At 42.5% G+C, this 22,801-nt stretch overlaps 1 protein-coding gene across 1 annotated transcript in view; it reads right to left on the bottom strand.

The window, feature by feature from the left end:
- The window catches only part of CTNNAL1 (catenin alpha like 1), a 57,077-nt gene extending 38,574 nt beyond the window's left edge, over window positions 1–18,503 (bottom strand). Inside the window, exon 1 of the mRNA XM_066327658.1 lies at window positions 18,293–18,503. Within this exon, the coding sequence (XP_066183755.1) occupies window positions 18,293–18,418 (126 nt within the window). The 5' untranslated portion in view covers window positions 18,419–18,503. The remainder of the gene's footprint in view (window positions 1–18,292) is intronic.
- Between the last annotated feature and the right edge of the window lie 4,298 nt (window positions 18,504–22,801).

The following is a 22,801-nucleotide window of genomic DNA, read 5'->3' as shown; positions in this document are numbered from 1 at the left end:
CAGTGTGGCCAGCAGGCTGAGGGAGGGGATTCTGCCCCTCTGCTCTGCTCTGGGTGAGACCCCACTTGGAGAGGGGTGTACAGGTCTGGGGTCCCCAGCTGAAGAAGGACATGGATCTGTTGAAGACAGCTCAGAGGAGGGCCATGAAGATGATCAGAGGGATGAAGTGCCTCTCCTGTGAAGACAGGCTGAGAGAGCTGGGGTGGTTCAGCCTGCAGAAGGCTCCTGGGAGACCTTAGAGTAGCCCTTTAACAAATTAAGGTGACTTAGAAGAAGACTAGGAAATACTTTTTACCAAGGCGTGTAGTGAAGTAGAGAAGTTGACAGTTTTAAACTAAAAGAGGGCACATTCTGATTGGACTTAAAAAGGAATTTTTTACCATGAAGGTGATGAGGGACTGGAACAATTTTCCTGAGCTGCGGAAGCTCAAGAATTCCAAGAGTTTGAACCACCTGGGGCTTTGGTGAGTCTTTAAGCAATCTGGTCTAGCGGAAGGTATCCCTGCCCATGGCAGGAGGGTAGAACTAGATGGTCCTGAAAGGCCCCTTTTAACTCAAACCATTCTCTGATTCTATGATCTACTCTAGACACCCACTAGAGTAGCTTGTATATGAACATTAAACTCAACCTATGGTTATACACAGCAGTGGAGCATTTGCAAATACCTCCTGGAGTAATGAACTCCTGGCTGTGTAATACAATCTTTTCTCAGACTTGCTAACTTAGGGCCACTAAGTAACTATCTTTAAACGCTGGAATGGAGGAAGTTGCTTGAGCTTCATTATTTTTTCTTTTCAGGTAAGTCAAAAAACTGTATGGATTGACAGTTAAAAGCAACCATTATGAGAGAACCAAAACAGAAGTTGGTCAAGGAGTTTGAAACATCACAGCAAACAGCTTCATGTAACACCTCTTTCAAGTGTGATCAGTATTATATAGCAAATGTAGCCTATATTGATATCACATTTGCATAAGATGTTTCTTATAAAAAAAACTAAGTAATGAACAGCCCTGAAACAGGTAGGTCATGATAAAAGAAAGCAAGATATGAAAACTAGATTAGTTAAAGAAGGGCTGGGTTTGTTTCTAGAAACATGAGTTACACATAAACCAAATGTAATAATGTCAAAGTCAGGAGGAAAGCTGTTTAGATACAAGATGGGCTTCTAGAAAACACTGCTCTACAACCAGCGAGAAAGACATTTTTCAGAATTAAGCCTTCTCATTCCCTCACAGAGTGTTAAGAGTGACAGGTACATCCTCCACGTCAAATAAATCTTAAAAAAGCAGGGACAATGGCAACTGCAGTTCAGGATTCTTTTCAAAACTTAATTAAGCTTGTAATTACAGTCAGGGTTAAAAAAACAAGATCTTAGCAAGGAGAGGAATTTCACTAGTACATTAAGTGACAAACTGAAGGAAACTGTGATGCTCACAAGCAGAGCAAAGATTATTTAACCAGTCCAGCACTCAATAGTAATTGCCTCAGAACACAAATACAGCAGTGAGCATTAAAACGCCAATAAGAAAGACTTCTAAGATAATGAATAAGCAAAGGGTTTTCTCCTGCCTTTTAAACAACATTTAAAACAAAGATAAAAAATTGAGATAAAAATTTGGACAAGTTAAATGGAGAAAAGGAAAGGCACAGAAGAAACTTAACAAGGAATTTTCTCCCCAACAACCAACCAAAGAAACCCTAAAGAACCTATAAAAAGCTGAACTAGTAAAACTTGCTATATTTAAGATGTTTCAGATTACAAGAAATTGCTTTTCCCCTGCAGTCCATCTAGTTGGAACCAGACTAGAACTACTACCGTGTTTTAAATGTTTTTTAAATAAAGAAAACCCGGCAAGTGCAAGAACATCACCTAAGACCCCCCTCAAGTTTAACACCTCCCAAATATTTAATCTGTTATATTCTGATCATGTATTTCCCAGTTACCATCAGTGATGTTTGGACAGGAGTTGGGAGCTGAAAAAATTACCTGCAAGTCTCTTTGAACAAGAGCAATACGTTACACGCTGTTTACTTAAGGATTTACTGATCAGGTCCTAGAAAGGAAACAGTCCTTTTGATGGTACTCACCCTCTGATTAATGTGAGCTCTCACACTATTTCCATGGAATGTTTGTCTGAGATTTGAGACAACCAGTTTAAGGAGTGTCTCAAGAATCTGTCAGCTACAATCTTTTGTCATTTGTTATGAGAAACCACAGAAAAATAATGGCCTTTTCTCAAGAACTTTACCAAAACTAACAGATATAGCCATAATGTATCAAGATGTACTTCATATTTAAGGAAACAAGCTCAGTTGTGGCAATTTTTGAGCAGCTGTTTTCAGATCTTTTTGAGGGCCTTCAGATACTGACATTTAAGTCATTATATGCTTCATGCTCAGGAAGCATCATGACAGCACACTTAGCTAAAAATATTCTAATGTCTATTTATTGTCAGTGTAATTAAGTCCTGCATGACAGAATTAAGCGATACTTAAAGAGACTGGGTTTCAGGAAGTATTTATAGACATCTATAAATAAAACCAGAGGAAACATAACTATTTCACAGTCCCTGCCACAAACACAAGAGTTAAACTGACAAGCCATGTTGGAAGACAATTTGCCCACCTCTCCCAGGGAAGTACACAGGATGATTTAGACTCTCAAGAGTAGTATTTGTTACTGCCTCTTGTGTGGTGGGTTGATCCTGTCTGGATGCAAGGTGCTCACCAAAGCCACTCTATCATTCCCCTCCTCAGTAGGAAAAGGGAGAGAAAATACAATAAAAGGCTTGTGGGCTGAGATAAGAAACAGAGAGATCACTCACCAGCTACCATGGCCTAAATAGCCTCTGCTTGGGGAAATTAAATGAATTTATGACTAATCAAATCAGAGTAGGATTGTAAGAGGTAAAACAAGTCATAAAAATACCCTCCCTCTACCCCTCCCACTTGGCCTTTATTCCTGATTCTCTACGTCCTTTCCCCCAGCAGCACAAGGACACGGGGAATGGGGGCTGTGATCAGTTCCTCACATGCCGTTTCTGCTGCTGCTTCCTCCCCAGCAAGAAGTTTCCTTCCCCTGCTCCCACATGAGGTCTCTTCCATGGAAGACTCCTCCATGACCTTCTCACAAATGTCCTTCCCACAGGCTGCAGTTCTTTACTAACTGCTCCAGCATGGGCCCTTCCAATGGACTCCAGTCCTTCAGGAACAGGTTGCCCCAGCATGGATGCTCCTTGAGATCCTAAGTCCTGCCAGGAAACCTGCTCCAACATCAGTTCACCTCCATGAGGCCACAGGTGCTGCAAGGAGCCACTCCAGCACAGGCTTCCTACAGGGTCACAGACTCCTTCAGACATCTACCTGCTCCAGCAGTGATCTCTGCATCCCCACGAACCTGCATGGGCTGCAGGGGGACAACTGCATCACCAAGGTCTGCAAGGGAATCTCTAGTCCTGCAACTGGAGCACCAACTTCGGTGTCTGCAGAATTGGTTGTCTCATATTATCACTCCTCTGTTCTCTGGCTGCAGCTGTTCCTGCAGAATACCTTTTCCCTGCCCTTAAATACATTATCCCAGAAGCACTGCCACCATCCCTGACTGGCTCAGCCTTGGCCACTGGGTTCATCTTGCAGCCTTCCGACACTGGCCCTGTCAGACATGGGGGAAGCTTCTGGCAGCTTCTCACAGAAGCCACCCCTGTAGCCTCCCCAGTACCAAAACCTTGTCACGCAAACCAAACAGACTCATATTTGCCCTGGAAAAGTGAAGGTTTTGAGTGATCTCACTGTGGCCTTCAGTGCATGACAGGAGCCTAAAGGAAAGATGGAGAGGGTCTATTACCAAGAGCATGTGGTGACAACAGAAGGGGGAATGGCTTCAAACTGCAAGAGAATCTGTTTAGATTAGATATCACCAAAAAAATCTTTATTCTCAGGAGGTGAGGTAGTGTAACAGGTTGCCCGGAGAAGTGGATGCCCTATCTCTGGGAGTGCTGAGGCCAGGCTGGATGGGGCTGTGAGCAACCTGATCTACTGGAAGGTGTCCCTACCCTTGGCAGGAGTTATTGGAACTAGATCACCTTTAATGTCCCTTCCAACCCAGGCTGTTGATTCTTTAATTCTAAATTGATCAGCTTTCCTGCTAGAAAAAATTCAAGATGTTATCTCTATGCGATGAGGATTAGCTACCTCAGAGTAACAGCTCCTCTTCCATTTAGTGTATTTTCTGCTTTCTACCTTCCATTAACTTTATAATGGTAGAAAATTTGTTTCTTAAAAAAAAAAAAAAAAAAAAAAAAAAAGTAATACCAGGAATGAATAGTCTTTGCTAGGAAAATGTAATAGTGCTACATACTGGGAAAAAAGTTACAAACCCCTACAAGAGTGCTGTAAGGTAAATTTAGCTACATTTAATACAATACATAGAAATCTTCATCAAAAAGGTCATTCCCACATTGTCTGTACTTTCATTTTGTACTTTCAATAGTCCATCTCGAGTTTGGGGGCAGAGAGGAACTTCTAATATTACATCTTAGGCATTCCCATTAGGTCTTGCATACTCCTTGAGGACGATCAGGTGTTCAGACTCATTTAGGCAGACAGCAGCACACGCTGTTCCAACACCCACACCTGCTACAGAATACAGCCATGTGTCACAGAGAGCCGAGAAGCAGCAGCTGGCATTTGACATCCTGTCCATAAGGGCTACAAGCAGAACTGCCACAGAGACTTATCACAAGATGAGCCTCAGGCATCTTAGGAAGCGAACAAGGACTACCTGCTTACCTGTCCTAGAAAACAAAAGTCTGTTAAGATTAAATGCCTGTCCAGGCACTAATGGAAATCTTAAGCATTTTGCACAATTTCAAGCACTAAAATATTGTTTTAAAGTTCAGCTATTTTGTGGATTTTCAGAATCAGAAAATTTGTATCTTTCTATTCATATTTACTTTTGTAGAAAAATTCAACAAATAAACTTTGCAGAAACAAAACTTTGAAAGTTTTCCAAGGCTGGAAAAGACTAGCCAAAATGAAATTCATCTGCACTAACTACTAATGCACTACTTAACTGTAAGAACCCATATTTTTATTTTTTTTATGCTGAGAACGTGATTTCAGACAATTGCCCCTTGCTTTATGGACTATTGAACCAGAACACTTTCTTCTACGTGTTATTATGCAAAGGGGCAATCAACTCTTCTTGCAGAAGTCACACAAACCTCAACACATCGTTCAGGATGCTGAGTCAATACTTTTGAGACAGCTTTCCATGAAGTGATGTAAGCCAGCTACCCCCTATTTATGAATTTTCCTCATAGTCCCTCTGGACTGGTGTCTAGAAGAGCAGTACAAATGCACTGCATATCCAAAACTGCTGAGTACTGAGCACTTGTGGCATTGAAACTGTTGTATTTTTACCTTTACCTGGAGGCTTTTTCAAAGTATCTTCTCATTGGTTTTATACACATCTTTTATAAAAACCTTCAGGGAAGTAAATTAAATAAACAACTTTAACAACCTGCAGGCTGGTTCACTTATCTGTGGGCAAATGCTGACACGCTTAGCACAGCCTCAGGCAATCTTTCACACGGAGTGTCTGACAAACTGGTAAGCCACCTCTGAAAAGGAGGAACAATCCATGACCTGCAGTGACAAGCAGGGGCTGACAAGCAACACAAGAACAGCCCTACCAGCTCAGATCACTGGGGTACCTAACCCAGTATCTTATATCCCAAAGTCCTCCACATGCCTGCCTAGAAAAGATCATGAGAGTTAAACAAGCAAACGCGACAGGAGCTATAGTGCACTTGCTACCAGATTTCCAACTGGCTAACTGCAAACTGTACGCTCAATTTTAAAACACCACAATACCTAATGGTGCACTTCTCACAAGCACAATAGCTTCAGCAGATAGAAATATTATCTGGAAGGGGTGAAAGTCCTCTTGACCTCCTTCACATCTACACTTCAAAATCTATTCTTTGTAAATTTCACCAGGAAAGAGAAGAGTACACATTTGAACTTCAAATTCAAATACGCACCTCAGATTATTAGTACTATTGCTATGTACTTTAGTTAGACATTCTTGGAATTCCTAAGAGATCAAAAGAAAGGATTCAACTCAGAGCAAGACTGTACTGTAGTAGTGAATATCCTTTCTTTGTGCTGAATGCATTTCGAGAAAACCAAGGAACTTTTTAACTTCAAGTTCCAAACCAAAACCATGGAGAAAATTATTAGCTAAAATGTGACATAGATGCACTTGTTCAAATGCAGTGCAGCAACTTGACGACATCAAATTATTTCTTCCAGTGCGGGTTGTTTTGGGTTTGGAGATTTACATGGTAGGTTTTCTCTGTTTGGTTTTTTGGGTTGTTTTGTTTTGTTTGTTTGTTTTTTTCAAAGAAACAAAACTCTGAAAACTTCAGGACTTCCCCTCCCCCCCCCCTTTTTTTTTTAATTATGAAAAGGAGTATCAGAGGGGAAAAAAAAAAGGAATGATCACAGCTCACTATTCTTGCAGCCTGTGGATTCTTGATATTATGTAGAGGACTGAATTACTTTAATGATGTCATTAATGACCCTACTGTAGAGGAGAAATATGCTTTCTTTTTATTGTTCTCTTTTCACAGATTCCTTAAAACCAGGGATCCCTACTGATCTGCAGAGGTGAAGCAGGAAAGTACACAAAAACCAACCTGCACTGCTGCTATCCTCTTGTTTCTGCACATGGAAGAGGAGACCAATCACTGGAAAATCCTCAGTGAGGTTTAACCAATCATCAAAGATACTTTGTTTAGTCTTATTGCCACACGCTGTACAAGTCAGAGGATTGCCCCATCTTTCACCCAAAAAAGGCATCTTCAGAATTTCTATAGCAATGAGTGACCATGAAAAAGATCATCATTTTCAGACAATTAAAGTTCAACCCTTCTTCTCTTTTCTAAGAGATATATGCAAGTTCAGAGACTGAGCTGGCACCAAAATTTGTACCTTTGAGGAACTTGACATGAGCTGGCAAAGATAAGTTGGACCATGTTTGAAAAACTAACTTCTTCTGATAATACAATATGTGCCTCAACAAGCACACTGGACACCATAAAATATGCATTTACCTGTTACAAAATGTGTTCAGAAGTAAAACTGGCTTTCTAACTCAACTGCTGTCTTGAAGCTTGAAATGCACAACTACCTCACTAGGAAAGATGAGCATAAGCCTGCAAATCAAATAATTGGGTTTCAAGGCATACAAGGCAGTACACTTTCTTCCCCTCTTGTTGACCTTCAATATCTCTTAACCAAGAAGACAGATTTTATAAACAAAGCAATTCCTGCTTTTCATTCCACACCTAGAAAATCTGGGCAGGATTAAGCCTAAGAAAATCCAGCTCAGAGGGAAGTTCCTCAGAAGTGGTCAAAACAGATGCAGACATGTTTTCAGCACCAGAGAGATGCAAGTCTCAGAAATAACTCAATTTACTAACATAATCAGGTAACCTCAAAACCAGAGACTGGCAAACAATAATTCTGGCTTTTCCCCCTAACTTGCTGTTGTTAATGTACCTCATTTTGTACTGCTTGTGCAAACAATGCCTGAGCCAGCTCTGAGCTGCTTATTAAAAAAAAAACCCCAAAACACCACTGTTGTGGAACTAAAAACTCAAACATTCTAATAAAGGATGTAGCAGGGACAAGACACTTGTTTCACCTGCAACTAAGAATTCTTTCTATTTGAAGTGGGAGCAGCTCCTGAAGATGTAGAAAATGTTCCTTGTTAGTTCAAAAGCAGGTGGCTTCCCTGCCATGAATACCAGCTATTCAATCCTTCTGACATTGCGTGTTCCCAACAGAAGAGCTCCTGCAGTGTCTTTCAGAGAAGGCTTCCTGAGCAGCATTTTGACATCCCACTTCAGAGCAACACCTGGTATTCCATTTTGAAAAGCACAGACTTGCTCTAAGGATTAACTGAGAAGTATGACTGCTTTGGAAAAGGCTATGCAAATCCAACAACTATCCACCTACAGGAGTGCAAAACAAAAAAACCCTTCATATAATCCAGGAACTATTATCTTATTTATGCTAAAGTGCCTGTATGTTCTTTTGATTGCTTCATTAAAGAGCTCCAGGGCAATAAAAACTCATTCAGTCGGAAAATTTAAGAATATTTAAATGTAACTCAGAAATACAACACAGAATCTTTGATAATTAAACGGGAACACTCCATGCACCGATCTAACTCCTACTTGTTAAGTGCTTGCAACGTTGAACAATATTATCCTTCTGCATGGTAACATTTTTTTTTCCTGTGAATAAACAAACAAACAAAAATACTATCACAATCCCCATGCTGAAAAGATTATGTTACTACAGAACAACTTTGCTTTATTTTTATTTGAAAATGGCATTTGTGTGGTTCCAAATTGTTATATTCATTCTGTTTCATATTCATTCTGTTTCATAAAAACATGTTTCTGTAAGACAAAAGCAACAGCACAATTTCTTATTCTACGCATATCCGAAAGAACTTTGGGATTTGCTCATAAATTACCTTTGCAATTTGTGCTTAGGAGTTATCATCTGAGAATTCATTTTAGGCATACAACTAAGAAATAATCCAATTCAGCATCTAAATTAGAGTAACAGTTGTAAATTTGCTCTAGAGTCTATATCACCTCTCATTTACCCCATTAGCTTTAAACAAGGCTATTAATGATATGCAGTACAGCTCAGTAAGTAAAAAATCGACTTTAAGGTTCTATCTAGCAAGGGTTATGCTTTTCTAATGAATTAAGAAACATAAAATAAATCCATGCAGAAAGCCACAGGCTCATAGTACCACACAACAGTTTTACTAAACTATAATCAGAGTTGTTTGCAATCATTAATTCATAAATCATCCTTTGGGGATTTCCCTACTTAATCTGTCTAAAACCATCTGTTAACAATGCTGAATAGCAAGAAAGCTGCTCTAATTCTTCTTGTGCAGGATCACAGAGAGGCAGTTTTGATTTAATACTTATTCTACTGGAGAACTACAAAAATTAATTTAATCTGCAGAAAAGTCATTAATCAGATCTCAAAAATATGAAAGATACCACTGAAAAAGAGAATTGATTTTCAGCTATGTCAGTAAAAAGCATCTTCCTTCAGCCACTTGAAATGTTAGTCTGACTCATTAATCACATAAAAGACTAAGGTATTGAACATTATAAAGCAGTAGCCAAGCTTAAAGCCAATTTTACTATCCAAGAGTTCACAGAAAAAAAGCCTGAAACCACAGCTGTGTCATGATAGTGCTGTCGCTCGTGATAAAATGTTCAAGTGTAATTTTCCTTGTGAAACAGAATATAATTAGTGATAGTAACATTATTAATTTTTAATGTAACACAACAATTTAATTTACCACTTTAAATTATTCTAAGATACTCCTGGGCTCCCTAGGATACCTTATAAACCACAACTGTAAATGATTATCTATTTCTCTTTAAGTGTTTCACAATGACCTAGCTTCAATGACTAAAAGTTGTCAATTAAAAACTAGTCTCATTAAAAGGAAACCTGCAACCACATCAACCAAGAAATACAATGGATACTTTGAAATAATCACCTTTTCTACATCTAGTTACAATCCCCTAAGATTAACTCTTCTGCTTAAATCAAAGTGAAACAATCAGGCTCCTTTAGGGGCACAGAGCACCAAGTGTAGGCTTAGTAACAGCTGAGCTTCTGCCAGAAAAAGAATTTGCACGGAGCACAAGCTGCTTAACGCAAACCAGGAGCTCACAAGTTAACCTGCAGTACCTACAGAACCTCAGGGAGAAGAGTCACTCAGCCAGTGACTAACTGGAACTATGGAGGTGCAACTCTGTACCCAGGCAGCACCACATGCTTCCAGACCCACAGCAGTTACAGCATATGATCCACAGCAGAGTTTCTCTGCTGTACAGGATGTAAACTCTTCTGAGTTCAGGATGAGGTTCGCGTCCCTCCATACAAGTTACAACACAAGCCTTTACACCGCAATTCATAATTTCATTACTCAACAGCAGTGCCGAGTTTCAAACCTAAAGTGAGTACCAAATTAATTCATAAGACAGAAAACTCTGGAAAAGAGGAGAAACAGCTTCTCAAAGCTTTTAAGTTACCCGGATTTTTAAAGTACTAAAAAAAAAAAAAAAAAAAAAAAAAAGACAAGGTCCCAAGAAGCATTTTCAAAGGAGTGCATGCAGATCTTTTTTGCCTCAGATGCAATGAGCTAAAGACAAATATGGATCATCCTACTTTTTCCAAAAAAGAATTTTCCCATCCTCCAAAAAAGAGCCATAAGGGGCAATGCACAAGCTCTGGCACCATACTGGAGAAACAACAGCCAACAATGTAAGAACCCTTTAGCACCTTAGACATATGAAAGAGGAAGACCTAGAGGTACCAAAAAAAAATGCCCACTAAAACAAGGCAGCCAAGGGATTTGCTGGAACAAATCTGTCAGTGCATCTGCTACATTGGAAATGCAAATAAGTTGAAATGGATCTGAGTTTGGACTCAATGCTGAAGTTCAGGAAGAGAACGATACTACGCATATTCCTTAAGATTACGAATATTGTCCAGAGAGTATATGAGACAATTCTGTTTAAGACTCTAACTGAGAAAGAGAGAACACATGTGATTAACAAGTTCAAAAGTAGGTATGTAATGAGCCTGTACTGCAATACAATACTAAGGCCACAGACATTCAAACATTAGCTTATATACAAGACCAATGCATGATGCAGAGGCGAAAAAGACAGGGAGAATATGGTGGGATTTTCCCCTCTATGTTTGTGGACTTCCAAGAATAAAGAGCTAGTGATAAATAAATTAGAAGCCTAACAGTTCTTTTAATACAGGACTGTCTGCTTTAAAGCCGTTAGAATAAAACAACTGAATTTCAGAAGGTTCCTCTCTTCCAATCTCTCCAACCTGTCAAGGTACCTCTGAAGGGCTGCACAGCCCTCTGGGGTATCAGACAATCCTGCCAACTTTGTGTCATCTGTTACTTTTCTGAGGAAGCACCTGCCCCTTCAGCCAAGTCACTGATGAACAATTTAAACAGTACTGGGCCCAGTGCTGAACCTTGGGGGACACCACTTGTGACAGGCCTCCAACTAGACCCTGTGCCACTGATCACAAACCCTCGGGGACCTGCCATTCAGTCAGTTCTCAGATTCCACTCAACCAGCCCACGCTTCCTGAGTTGGCCTATGCTGCAACTAGGATGTTGCAAGAAACAGTGTCCAAAGTCTTGCTGAAGTAGAGGTAGAAAAGACCCACTGCTCTCCTCTCATCCATTCAGGAATGTTGTTTCATCATAGAAGTCAATCAGGTTGGTCAAGCATGATTAACTTTTAGTGAATCCTGCTTGACTACTCCTGAACCCCTTCTTGTCATCCATGTGGACAGAGATTGCTTCCAGAATGAGGCGCTGCATCACCTTTCCAAGGATTAAGGTGAAGATGACTGGTCAGTAGCTCCCTGGCTCCCCTTTCTTACCCTTTTGGTAGGCTGGTGTGACACTTGATTTCTTCAGTCCCCAGGCACCTCTCCCAATCACCCTGACCTTACAAAGATGCTGTGAGCAGCCTTGCTGCAGTTTCTGCGACCTCTCAGCACTCATGGATACATCCCGGCAGCGCCCATTGACTTGTGGATGTAAAATTTGCCTACGTATTCTCCAACCCAACCTTCCTTGACGAGACAGAAATCCTTCTTCCAACATTCATTTACTCTGGTCTCCTGAGTCAGAGATTCCTGAGGGGTGGTGTTGCCAGTGAAGACTGATGCATAGAAAGCATTCAGTAACTCTGCCTTCTCTGCATTCTCTGTTACCACAGTCCCCCCTTGATTTAGCAACAAGTTCACATCCCCCTTAGTTTTTCTTCTGTTATTGATGTATCTGAAAAAACTATCTGAGGACTTCCTAGCCAGCAAATCCACAAAACAGCTTCCCTAAAACACTGCTAGCCTATGAGCAAAATCCAAAGGCCAGTGTCAGAAGCACTGACAACAGCACACTTGAAATCCACATCTGCAGTTTTACACTTCTCTTAAATCTCTCTCTTGGACAGTACATGATTTTTCAGTTCCATGGAGAACATCAGTTCCACTAAAGATACAGTAATGTACCAGCCATTTCAGTCCATTTCCTCAGGAGTTATAACCCTGATGTACCCTGTTACTTCCTTACCAGAGTTTTGTCCTGTTCTTTTCACAGAAAATAAGAACAGAGCAGAGCAGCTATTCATAATTCTATTCAACTGCAAAGAAAGTGAAGCAATCCCTACTCCAGAATGTACCTCTGTGAGGTACTCGGAGAATCTGTGTGGAATCAAAGTGATATGCAGAACATGATACAAAAACTTCAGATAAAATGAATTGGAACGACTTGCCAAGATTAGATGTTATTCACTAGGATTTCAAGTGGCTCAAAGATACAATGGATTGCATCAACTTTTTCATGCAATCTGCTGCCTAAAACCAGGTCAACAGCAGAGGTACAAATGTTGCCCTGGCACTTGTACAATGTCAAATCAATACAAGAAGGTAAAAAGAAGTAGGGGACACCCAAACAAATATGACATATTGGCAAAGATTTAAGAAAGATGTTTGTTAAAGCAATTATTGCCTCACAAAACAAGCAGATTTCTCTGCAGACACCACCAATTACATGGATAAGGAGGCATTCTGCTGAAAGAAAACTAGGAACCAAAATTCACACCAGTCTCCAAAAGACATCAAGCAAGAAATCAAGTCTCTGAGAAAAACAGAAGCAGAATTTTGGTATGAATATTGAACCCATCAAGTGATAGAATGATGAGAAGGAAGATGAAAGATATCAGAAAGTGAATGATTACTTATTTAATAGTTACACAGAAACCTGTACTGCAACATGGATTATTATATATAACCATAAAGAGAGAGGAGAGATAAGCAAGCAGTAAAATGATGGAAGTTTGTTGGTGATCCCAAATTATTTGAGACAGTAAAGATAAGATCTGACTACACAATGGCCAAAACATCTTGCAGCACTGACCAGGGAACAAAATGTCATACCAAAAAATCCCTGCAGATCAAAGTGACAGAGATGGGAAAGTACATTCCTAGCTGTCCTTATAAAAGCTAGGTCTGAGCTGACCATTACTCCTCAGCAGCAGAATCTTTTGATTACAAAACAGACATTCATGAAAAAATCTGACTTGCTTATGATGAAAACCATTTCCAGGATCATCTAGTCTAGTTCTCTGCTCAAACCAAGTCCAGTTACAGTGTACTGTTTATACTCTTATCCATTCTGAACATTTCCAAAATTGCAGACTCTGCAGGAGCTCTGCACACCTCATCCAGTGTTTGGCCTCCCTTACACTGTAAAAAGCCTTCTTCTATCTCATTAGACTTTCTCATGTTTCAACTTCTGTCCATTGCTTCTTCTTGTGTCCCCACACATGTCTGGGATCAGTCTCTTTGTCTTCCCCACACCTGCCATTAGGTGAGTACATATAGACTGTGGTAAACTCTGCCATTGTCCATACAAAAAAGAGAATAAATCACCATAGAATCAAGTGAGACAGAGAGGAAAGTACCATCCTAGCTTTCCATATGAAGCTAACAGACCATTACACCTCTCTCCTTGAGGTGGAACAAGCCCACTTCTTTCAGCCTCTCTCCTTATGTCACATATGTCTCCACTATTGTCAGGGTTTTCCCTGGTACTGTGGAGCACAGAACTCAACACAGTACTGTACCCCACGCTGCCTCACAAGTGCCAAACAAAAAAAGAATCACTTCTGCACTCTGCTTGCTACATTCATGCTACCAGCCCCATGTGCAGCTGGCAATCACTGCTGATCCCCATTTAACTTGTCCTCCAGGACTCCCATGTCAAGTTTTCCTGTGGACAGTTGATCCCAGCCTGTACTGCTGCATGGTGTTACCCTGGCTCAGCTGCATCACTTGGACTTCACAAACTTCCTGTCATATCATCTTTACAGGCTGGCCCTCTGTCTAGCAGCCCTGTCATCCACCATGTCAGACACTCCCCAACGTGCTGTAGGGAAGTTCAAATGCCTGTTGAACATGCTGCTCCATGCTCACCCCAATATTCAGATCATTAATAAAGATGTTAAACAGTACTGGCTCTCATATCAGTCCCTTATAATTGACCAAAAAAACAACAAAAACAGAGAGAAGTTTACAGATTATATACAGACCTCAAGCTTGATGCACAATGGCTGTTGTAAAGTCATACCTTCAGTCAGAAAACTGCATCAGTGAGCTTTTCACATTATTTGGAACACATCACCTGTGGGTTCTTCTTTGGGCTCTAATACACAACTCCAGAAACTTCTGGAAAAACAGAACACTAGCAGAACATTATGTAATGTTACATAACATTTACTGAAATGGGAATTATTTTAGCTAGCTTCAGAGAAAGCAAGGAAACAATATGACAGTAAAGAACAGGTTTGTTTCATTCACCTCAAGGCACTGTTAACTTGCGTAGAATCTAAGATTGACAACAACAGCATTCAGAAGCATTGGTATCGTGGGCTTTTTGTAGCTAAAATAAAGAAAAGCTTAAAAGCTTATATTTTTTACTATATAGGTCAAGTCAATTCCAAAACCTCTGGCAGGATTTCCTATACCAAGAAAATTGGAAAAGCATGTTCAGTAACATATGGGCACACAATCATCCTTCAAATTGCCTATGACAAAATGGGCCTTCTGAAAGTTGAGCAGCTGTAATTACATTGTTCTGGATGCTGGAGGTCACCTTCAACTCTGAAAAGTGACTTTGTTCTTTTGGGAATATAAAAGTCTAGGATGATTTGGGATGCAAGCGAAAGGTCACCTAGTTCCACTCCTGCTCTGCCAAGGACTGGGACACCTTCACTAGATCAGGTTGCTCAGAGCCCCATCCAACCTGGCCTTGAACACTTCCAGGGATGGGGCACCGACAGTATCTTTGGACAACCCACTGCACTCTGTGCACCCACTGCAGCTCCACAATTCACTACCCTCATAGAGAAGAATTTCTTCCTAACATCCAATCTAAACACATCTACTTTCAGCTTAAAGCCATTCCCCCTGGCCCTGTATCACTACACACCTTTGTGGAAAGTCCCTCTCCAGCTTTCTTGCAGGTCCTCTTTTAGATACTAGAAGGCTGCAACAAGTCTCTCCAGAGCCTTCTCTTCTCCAGGCAGACAGATCTCAAAGCTTCCTTCTTTTTCCCCAAGTACCTGACTGTGAAGGTTGACAAATACCTATTCTGCTGTTTCTCAAAGTGCTTCCCTAGAACAGATGTAGACAAACTCCTACAGCTGTGAAGGTACCCGACTGCTCTGACACCAGCAAACAGGTACAGAATGGCAGCTGCGGAAGCCACTGGTGGAGCCACATCCTGAAAAGTGCCTTTTCCCTGCCTTTGCTCTTCCTCAACTGCTTAAACGACTTGTTATTAAATGAGTCAGCACTGACCACTTCAAACACCCTTCCTGACGTGTGTTGCCAAAACCTTTCCATTAAAAAAATGAACCCCAAAATAATTAGACTGGAAATGGGTAGCAGCAGTGAAGGAGATACCTAGACTTTTAAAGAATGCCATAGTATTTATGCACGGAAAACTGAACTAAAGACACCTATGTCAGAGACGAAAATAATACTTATGTTAAAGAAAATTGTGGTGCTTGACCCCAGAAACCGTATTTTCTGAGCTGCATGCCACCTGCTTTGCAAAATACTGTACAATATTCTTTTCACAGCTATGTAGATAGGGACAAAGGAATGTTAGCAAATATGCTTAATACTGTGGCTTAAATTTGTCATCTTTGTCATCTCTGGCACTCTTAAAAATGGGCCACATCAGGGTCTGAACAGATCTAGTTTAACTCTGTAAATACCTTAAGTCCTAAAACAAATTTTAATTGGTTTAGTAAGTACATGCAGTAATGACTCTAAGGGTTTTTCTCCTGCTGGAAAAATAGGAATCTTATACCACTGCTGATAGCAAAATGTACTCTCTTACAACACAGCCTATCTGGAAAAATAACCAAGCTGCAAAATGCAATTAAAAAGAATCAAACAAAACCAACCCTCAAAATTGCTGAGGAAGAACAAGCAGGTAAACACACGTTTACAATATTACAATGAGGACTACGGACGGCACAGTGCATGAATTTAAATAATAATCAGTGCAGCTCTTTTTTTTTTTTTTTTCTTAAAGAAAAGATGTAGCCCCACATGAGAGATTGAAAGTGAGTTTGTCAGACAAGGCACCTTTTGTTGCCTCTTTACTTAAAATAAGTAGTGAAAAGCAGCAGGAACATTCTGACTAATTTTTTTTTCCGTAGTATACAAGTATCACATAGCGCTTCTCAGATTTTAACAAAAGGGTAAACTGTGAAGTTAACTTCACAGTAGGAACAAAGCCCTTCACAAGTGTTTTTGGACAAACAGAAAAACAAAGTCCTGAGGGCTACTACAGCTTATGCAGAATCTAGAAGCAAAATCTGAGACTAAGAAGTACTCTATAAACACCATGTTGCATAAATTTCCGAACAAAGCCAGCCAGTGAGATCTCAACTGAGCAATCCAGATGGAATGGTACAGGCAGAACCGATAAACCACTACAGTAAGTGGGGCATTTCACCAGGCAGGTGTAGGGAGCTATTGCTGACACCATCAGCAACTTCAGCCTGAATCTGAACAGAGCTCAGCGCTCACGCTCCAAGGAACATACAAGTCCCAAGTCTGGAGTAGGAAAACAGTGAGCTCTGAGTGCCCACAAATACTCAGGCACCCCGTATACAGCGAAGTGAGAGCTGCTGAGCCCTTTTGGAAGATGTTGTCATGGACTGTGTTGTCAATGAAAAATCACACATTACACACTTCCCTGTGGGTTTGATGCAAAGGTACTAAGATCGTTGTCAGTAAAGGGTACTCCAGAGAAACAAGAACATCTTCACATAAATCTGTTGAAAGTACAAATTTAACATATGCAACTAAATTCAGCTTCTGCAACTGGATGTGTTTCTGATTGCTCTCAAGCTTCCTAAAAAAGGTTTCCCTACTTTATCTCAGCTGTTTCAGGACTACAAAATTCATTAAAATTTATTTTGCTTTGGAGCATGTGGTTGAATCCCTTTGAAGAGCTTTGCTGTACTGACTGCGATTTCTCCAAACAGAAAAATAAATACACGTTATCATGATGGGTACAGAAGCACAATTACCCATCAGTCTTCCTGCAGCCCAGACACACAAATGCACAACAAGGCTTACTACAGTTTGTTTCCAGATGGATCCTAAAGGATATAAACGCAATTTGACCTCACCAGGACTCGTTATTTTTGTATAACTGTTACATATTGTTTAAAGATTTTGTAGATAGGTTTCGACTTGCTAACTTTATTGATCAGCGCTCAAAGCACAAAAAAACCTACACAGCAAACATTGTGGTGCTTTCAGACATTCTTTTTCACGAAAAAATTCAAATGAGTATGTCAAACGCCAATTTTGTAACTAAACGTCTGAAAAAAAAAAAACCCAACAGCAACAACAAAAACATCAACGCCAAAGTGACTGGCATGCAATTACTTAGCAGAGCACAGAAAAGCCCGATTTGGGAGGCTTTTACTGTCATTTAGCACCGCGCGGGACCCGTTAAAAGGTCATCTAGACAATTTGCCTATTATCGAACCTCTTAAAAATGGGGCACTACTCCGGGGTGCAGCAGGAGCTCCAACCAATGCAACGCCCAGGGCCGGACCGCGAAAACACAAAGCTCCGCCAAAGCCCCTGGAAGAGGAGCGCTCCCGGGGCCGGGAGGAAAGGAGCGCGCTCCCACGCGGGCGGCTCGGGGAGCCGGGGCAGTCCCTCCGGCGCCCGCCCGCCGCGGCGTCCCGGGGCTCGGAGCGCCGGCGGCACCGCAGCGCCCGGCCTTACGCAACGCTCCCCCGCGACCTTGCGGGGAACTTCGGAGTGTTTCTCGGGGAGCGACGCGCGAGCAGCATCACGCACACGGCTCCGGCTCCGGCAGCCGCCCGCGGCCGGCGGGACCCCGCGTCGGGCAGGAGGGGGCGCGGCTCAGGGAAGCCGCCCTCGCCGGCGCGGCCGCGGACGGGGGGCTACGGAGCGCCGCGACCCGAGCGCGCAAACTTCGGCGGCGGCCGAGCTCCGTCCCGGGCGGGCAGAGCCCCCCGGAGGCGGCGGGAGGAGGGGGCTGGGAAAGCGTTCTCCCGCGGCGGTTTTCCTACCTGCGACACCAGCGGCACCAGCGTCTGCTCCACGGAGCGCGTGCGGATCTCCAGCCCCGCGTCCGCGCCCAGCCCCGACGAGGACGACGAGGAGACGCCGCTGCTGCTGCACGGGGACGTGGCCATAGCGGGGGAGCGGGGCCGGGACCCCCGTCCAGCCGCGCCGCCGCCGCGCTCCCGCACGGGCGGCCCGCGCCCCGCCGCTCCCCTCACGCCGCCCCGCCCCCGGGCCGCCGCCCCCGCCGGGGCTCCGCTGCCGCGCCATGCCGCGCGCGCGCGCTCACCCCCTCGGCGGCCCCTTCCCCGCCCCTCGGGACGGGATGGATTTAAAGCGGCAGCTCCCGCCGACCCGCCTCCCGCCCCGCCGCCCGCCGAGCGAGGGAGCCGCCGCCGGTCCCGCCGCCACCGCTCCCACCGCTCCCACCCGGAGTTTGCCGTGCGGTCTCGCCTGGGGCGGGGGGCAGCCGGTGCCTGAGGGGCTCCGTGGCCCCGGCGGGCGCGGGAAGGCTGGGCTCGGTCGGGAAGTGTGGGGCGCCCGTGTGGGGCCAGGGAGAGGCAGCCGAGGGGCCGCTCTCCTCTAGGGAAGGGCTGCAGTCACGATTCGCCTACGTTTAGCATCCGCGGGGCTGATGAGGCGTCTCAAACTAAAAGCCATCAGCTTCTCTCCTAGAAGCCTCGCGGCCGAGGGGGAAAAAGGCTTCTGGCTTTGGGCGATTTGTATTCCACGCCTGGCCGCTCTTACAGAACAGCTATCGTGCTTAGCCGGGTTTGCCCAGCCCTGGTGCTAAAGCAAGAACATCTGTGATTGATCTAGCAAAAAGAAGACAAAAGTGATGCAGAGGAATAAAAGTGGTTTGTTTTGTGTTGTGGGGTTTGTTACGGGCTAAATTCACTTCTCCACTTTATTTAGTAACCTGTTTTTGAAAAGTAACCGCACATGGATGCCTACGGCTCTGATTTGGCTTGCGTACGGCTGGTTTTTCTAGAGGCTCGTCTGCCCAAAACTGCGGACAGGGACCGGAGCTCCCCTGGCTGTTGCCCGAACCACCAAGGAGCAGAGCAGCCCCAGCGCAGCACTGGGGCCGCTCCGTGCAGCGCTGTGTGGGGACAGGCAAGCCTTGTGTAGGGTCTGGGACAATAAATCATTTCCACATAACCACCTAGTTTCCCGATCAGAGCTGATCATTTGTGTTTGACTGCTCAGCTCTCACACAATACAAGCCTGTAATCGTGTCTTTGGCTTTTTTATGTTTTAGATCAGGGACTTGGTGTTATTTTATGTCTTCGAAAAGATTTCTGACCCTTTTTGCACATAGCATCTTTTCCACAGTTTTGAGACAGAGACATAAGATAAAGGACAATATTTGTTGTGCTTTAAGAGTGCTATGGATTTATCCATATTTATTAAAAAAGAAAATTGCAAGAGCTGCTAGTGTAACACTAGATAACGATATGACCCTATTCCTAGCTCTTCAGGAAATTGGTTTCCAACACAGTCTCATATTTTCTAAAATGACATCTTGCATAACATCAAGTGTTTCAGGAGAGAACTGAAGGCTTAAACCTGCCATGCTACAAAAACATCTGAATGACAGCGTAGACTTGAAATAAATACTAGTCATGCTTGATCAAAGGGGTTTAGAGCACTCTTGAGATTCCTTGTTTTGTTTTTCTCAAAAACTTTTCGTTTTCTTGCAACAGCTCTTGTTCTTTTTCAGGTAATATGTTTTTCTTTTACTTCTTGATAGCCATATTCTAAGCTTTGGCAACAACTGCTTTCTTTTACATTTTGATAGGGTACTGAGGGCAGGTATGGTAGCAGCCTCCTCAAGACTCTACACTGGTACAGGAGAGTTCTGGATCATGAGCAGAAGCATCCACCGAAGTGCCAGTAATAGCAGAGAGAAGTGCATTCCTTTTCCCATTTGCCATTTATTGACTATTTTATGAATATTGCTATAATGCAAATTAACTGTCATCAGCATCTACAGATAAAAATCTATGATTCACATCAGAAATGCACTAGAAGGATGTGAACACTTGGATACACAGGTGGTTCATAATTTTACAACTTGTGTCACTTAATTTCAAAGACAGCTGCCTGTCGTCTTCAACGGATCAGACATTCCAGGAATGGCTTTTTCTGATTCAAAGCAGTGTTACTAGCAGAGGTTAATGATAAATTTTGAAGATTGTAACTTTTTTCTTTTTTGAAAGAGAAGAGACGTTGAGTTCAAAAGCAGCAAAAAATAGTTTAAAAATAATTTCTTACACTTAGTGGACAAATCATGTGAACATTGCAATGCCTTTCTGCAGACTGAAGTCTGTTCCAAATCTACCGCTTTGTTTTACTGCTTGCATTTTGTTTTCACTCAAGAAGCAGCATCAATGGGGTGGTGCTAGTGACAACACTGTCTAGCTCTCTCAATTCTCCTCCTCAGGTGCTTCCAGTTTTAAGCAGGAAAACCACTGCTCTGCTTCTGGAGTCCTGTGCTAGGCAAGCAGAGAACATGTGTGATGTTTTTAATATAACACAAGTTGAAAAGCTCTAGCATGCTGCAGACTAATACCTTTGAAGACACCTTGAGGAGATCGTCAAACATCATAGCCTGGAGCTTAATTGTGCTTTTTAATTATGTTAAGACAATTTGAATGAGCCAGTGTGATAGATTGCAACCACACCTTTGGCACGCGAACACATACCTCTGAGGGAGCACACCGTGCAAAGCACAGCAGGAGAACATTTTGCATACAAACATCTCCAGCTCACGAAAGCAGTAGACCATCACCCCACAAAGAACATCCCTCTTGGCTGCAGGGTGTGAGGACCACCCACTGGCCATGGCAGTCTCATGTTACCACTGTTCAACTCGGCTTTTGAACCTGTAAAGCTCTTGAAGTATGCAGGACAAGAGTAATGCCTAATGGACTATATTTCTAACTTCATAATTTAGTCAGTGGTCAAGGGGAAGGAAGTGATTCATATCCTCATAGCATTATGAACATGTCAATGTATTGTTTCCAGCCTTCACTCGAGGAGGTGACACCTGCTCCTCTGTCCACGATCTCCCATGAGCTTGGGTTCTGTGACGGGTGACAGGTTCCTACACAGACTGTAAGCCAGTTTTCCCTCATCTATCTCTTCACTTTTATTGTTCCTATCTGAAGGGGTTTTTATAGGAGACAGCATTACTACCCAGCACAGTGCTGTGCCAACGTTCTCAGACAAAAGTGCTGTTCCTCACATTCTGACATTCTGCCAAGGATGGCTGCTTTGAGCCTTTATGTGTAGTTAGGCCTCTCACCATGGATGCTGACCTCTTAGCTTTGATGAGAATTATATGAAACGTACTAATGAGTGTACTAAGCATGCTACCTGTGCCATGGCTTGTTTGAAGAAGCTGTCAGTCAGTCTCAGTTTGATGGAGCAGCTAGCACCTGCTCTTGCCTAAGATGTGTGTGTTCCCTGGTCTGTTTAAAGAAAAAAGAGATGGATGACGCATAAATGGTTTAAATTATGCTTTTGCTAATTCTGGTCATTCTGACCAGCATAAGGTTCAGCAGTGAAGATAGAAGCCTTTTCCACATGGAGAAACCTTCCTTAGGAAGCAGGTTATAGTTGTTCCATATGTGCTGTTGAGGCACATGCAGCGAAGCAGATGCCATTTAACCGGTCAAGACGGGTTTGAACTTGTGAGTGTGAAGAGGAGCTTAGCAGTTTCTGTCCACAAGGAGCAGTTGGTCTAGGAAGCACAAACTGCAGGGAGAATAGGGAAATACTAGTGAAGGCCAGCTGATGGGATCAGAGGGCTTCTTAGTCAATTTTGATAATGAGCACTTTTCAACACATGCTTATAATGAATAAGAAATAGGAATTAGCTAAATTATTAACACTTTGAGGATGAATTCCAAGGGGTAATTGGTCTTTCTCCTCCCACAGAGAGCATCCCAAATATCCAGGGGTGAGAGGAAGCAATGCCTCCATTGCTTCCTTATCTCCTAGCTGCAGTCTGGAAAGCAGAGCAGGAAAGCAGGAAAGCACTGGGCTAAGTGTCAGATTGCTCCCTTTCTCTTTCCTCCAGGTGAGATTAAAGTTATAGTGGTGGGGGAGGGGAAAGCACATCAATCATCCTTCCAGATGAAATTTAGAAATCCACTTTAAGATTAAGCTTTTCCCTCAATTGCCTCTAGTTTCCTCTAAAATTTGACAAAGTCATATTTCTTTTTTTTTCAGTGGGGATGTTTTGCAGGCAGCTTGTAAAATCAGTAATTTTAAAAATGGCTAAAATATTCTTTTAAAAAATGTCAAAAGATGGGAGACAAGCATTGCATGAAATGTCTAGTCCTGATTGTTAGTGGTTATTAACCCCAAAGTACATTACTTCTTTATAAAAACAATCAATCTTTTATGTTTGCTTCATGCCCCATAGTAAAATACTCTTTACAAAGACTGCCTTTTTTTTCTCTTTTTTTTTACATAGAGACCATTTTATGTGACTCTATAGTGAC

This window comes from Sylvia atricapilla, chromosome 1 (assembly GCF_009819655.1).
Source record: "Sylvia atricapilla isolate bSylAtr1 chromosome 1, bSylAtr1.pri, whole genome shotgun sequence".
In the NCBI taxonomy this organism is placed as follows: Eukaryota; Metazoa; Chordata; class Aves; order Passeriformes; family Sylviidae; genus Sylvia; species Sylvia atricapilla.
The sequence above is the reverse complement of the archived record's forward strand: the minus strand, read 5'-3'. Positions and strand labels throughout refer to the sequence as shown.